Source organism: Egretta garzetta, unplaced genomic scaffold (genome assembly GCF_000687185.1).
Source record: "Egretta garzetta isolate BGI_Z169 unplaced genomic scaffold, ASM68718v1 scaffold2, whole genome shotgun sequence".
In the NCBI taxonomy this organism is placed as follows: Eukaryota; Metazoa; Chordata; class Aves; order Pelecaniformes; family Ardeidae; genus Egretta; species Egretta garzetta.
Window position 1 is genome coordinate 4,575,309 of NW_009258894.1, and position 2,379 is coordinate 4,577,687.

General features: G+C 45.4%; 1 protein-coding gene across 8 annotated transcripts in view; it reads left to right on the forward strand.

The window, feature by feature from the left end:
- SUSD6 (sushi domain containing 6) overlaps positions 1-2,379 on the forward strand; it is a 90,113-nt gene that overhangs the window by 77,527 nt on the left and 10,207 nt on the right. For 7 of the 8 annotated variants that reach the window (XR_004841372.1, XM_035889833.1, XM_035889837.1 and 4 more), the window contains one exon: positions 1,084-1,281. Coding sequence is in view for 7 of the 8 variants with exons in the window: in XM_035889833.1 (XP_035745726.1) it covers positions 1,084-1,281 (198 nt within the window). In the remaining variant the exon portion in view is untranslated. Of the gene's footprint in view, positions 1-344; positions 439-1,083; positions 1,282-2,379 lie in introns of those variants that run through there. The other variant, XM_035889838.1, reaches the window with a different exon arrangement.

The window sequence follows — 2,379 nt, forward strand, 5'->3', positions numbered from 1 at the left end:
AATGCGTGTTCCAGGGTTTAAGGGCAGGCCTGGATCCCCAGGCTGGGATGGAATAGGGTGGGTGGGCTGGCTGGTTTTCCATGCCCCAAAATATCTCAAGAGGCATCTTTGATGTATTTTCTTTTGTGAAGTTTGGGAAGCTGATGTGGATTTAAAAGGAAAAAAAAAAATCTGGATTTCTCCTTCTTTCAGGCAGGCAGATACGTGGCGTCAGCCAGGGATGTTGGGGCTGTTGTGCAGAGTCACTGTGACCTGCCAGAGGAAAGGAAATTCTAAGCAATACAAATATCCTGTTTTCAGTGCAGTTTCCTCATTCGTGGTTTGTTGAAAATTCTACAAGAAAATTTCTGGCATGTGCTATGTCTACACCCATTAATCAGGATAGGGGAGATGCAAGGAGAAATGTGAAGTGCCTTCAGCACTCCAGACTTCACGTAGGTAAATAGAGGGTTTTCTAGAAGTGTCTCTGTGATATAACTAATTCCTTTTTAAAAATAGGCTAGAATATTTGGTCCTACTGCAGAAAAGCTCTGTTTCCCATACTGTTGGTGGTATATCTATGTAAAATAGCTAAAATCAGCATGCCCTTACAGCCTTCCAGGGTGCTTATGTGGCAGCTCTGTACCTTGACATTGTACCCGTAGCACAGTCCGGGTGTTTGTGTTCCTCATTTGTTTCAGCAGGGGGGCTCATGCTTTTTCCATATCAGGCTAATAGGAAAGCCTGGTTGTTAGGTTCCGCCCAGTCTCTAGTGAAACAGCTGTGAGGAAAAGATAGCACCAAGGGTTTTCTGTGCCTCTCTTATGTGGAATCTCTGTTGTGTCACTGTTCAAAAATACCACCAGTTTAATGCCTGCCAACTAGATTGCACTACTGGGATAACAAGAAGTATTTAGCAATAGCAGAAGACATATCAAAGGTGAAACTGAGCGGTGTTCTCTGCAGTTGTGTAACAGTCTTAGTTTTGGTAGCTTCTTAATTTAGTGGGTGTTCGTAGGTGGAAGTCTGCCTATGTGCCTTATCTGTTGTGCAACAGATGTTTTCCTCTGACATATCCTCCATGATGCTTTTTCTTTTTTCCAGATTGTCCCCAGCCACCACAGCCTGAGAATGGTGGCTATAAATGCCACCCTAGCCCCTGCAACAACCCTCTGACTTCAGGCAGTGTCATAGAGTATTTGTGCGTCGAAGGCTACATGCTGAAAGGAGATTATAAATACTTGACCTGCAAGAATGGAGAGTGGAACCCAGCCATGGAAGTCAGCTGCAGGCTGAGCCCGGGTGAGTGCTCCCTGGCTCCAGTGGAACAGTCAGAATTGCTCTTGCGTTGGCTTGTCGGATTATCCTTAAACACTGAGTCAGTGTGGTGCTGAGGAAGTCCATACAACTCATTGCTCCAGCAATTTCAGAAATGCGGCTCGCAATCACAGCTCTCCATTAAAAACATCTCTTCTGCAGCAGCCCGTCAGATGCAGGCTCAGAGTCCCTCCCACAAGGAGACAACCCACAGAAAGGAGTATAATGGAGGCAACTTGTTACTTATGTGGAGCCTCTTATTTTGACAGCTCTCATCCTAGAAATGGGGGAGGCCTTAACTGAAGCATTTTCCATAATGTCTGGTTTTGCTTCCGATGGGTTTGACAGTACATCTCCCTCAGTGATGTCCCCATCTGTCCACATGTGTGTGTGTACGTAGAGCCGATCTTCCTTGTAAACAGGTTAAGTAACTGTTGGCCTCCTATGGCTAAGAGCTTGATGGTGCTGTTTGTACTGGCAGGAAAGGACATTGCTGACAAATTATTCCTGCTTCTCGCCAAATGGAAGTGGACAGCTTTTGTTTTGTGGGTCTCTCCCCGCTGAACAGGAATTCCTCCATCAAAGCAGGACAGTAAAAAAGGTTTGCAGGAAAATGTTCATCATACAGCTCTTAGTTTGCCTACAGCTCTTCTGGTTTTAAAAGCATGCATACTGGATAAAGGGAGAACTCCCCTCCCCTCTTCAAGCTTGGCTTCTTGATAGAGTCTTACTGCTCAGTCATCCTGAGTCAGCAAGATATATGCTCCGGAATTAAGTCTTGTAATCCATAAAGCAATATATGTTAGCTTAATCAGAAGGAAACACAAAAGCACCTTCCAAGTTCTTTATGGAACTCACTGCATACCTGTGATCTCTGGAACATCTTGTCCTGTCCCAAAGACGTGGTCTTCTCAGTGTCTGTTGCAGCCACTCCAATAGCCCCTTCTGGTGAGGTATAAGGAAGGGAACTGGGAGTTCATCTGGCAGCAACTAGATCCTGAAGAGGCTTTTCAAATTCAGCATAATTCTTCCTTTCCACAGCGGTCCCCCTTCTTCTTGCTGCACCCAGGCCAGATAACAAAG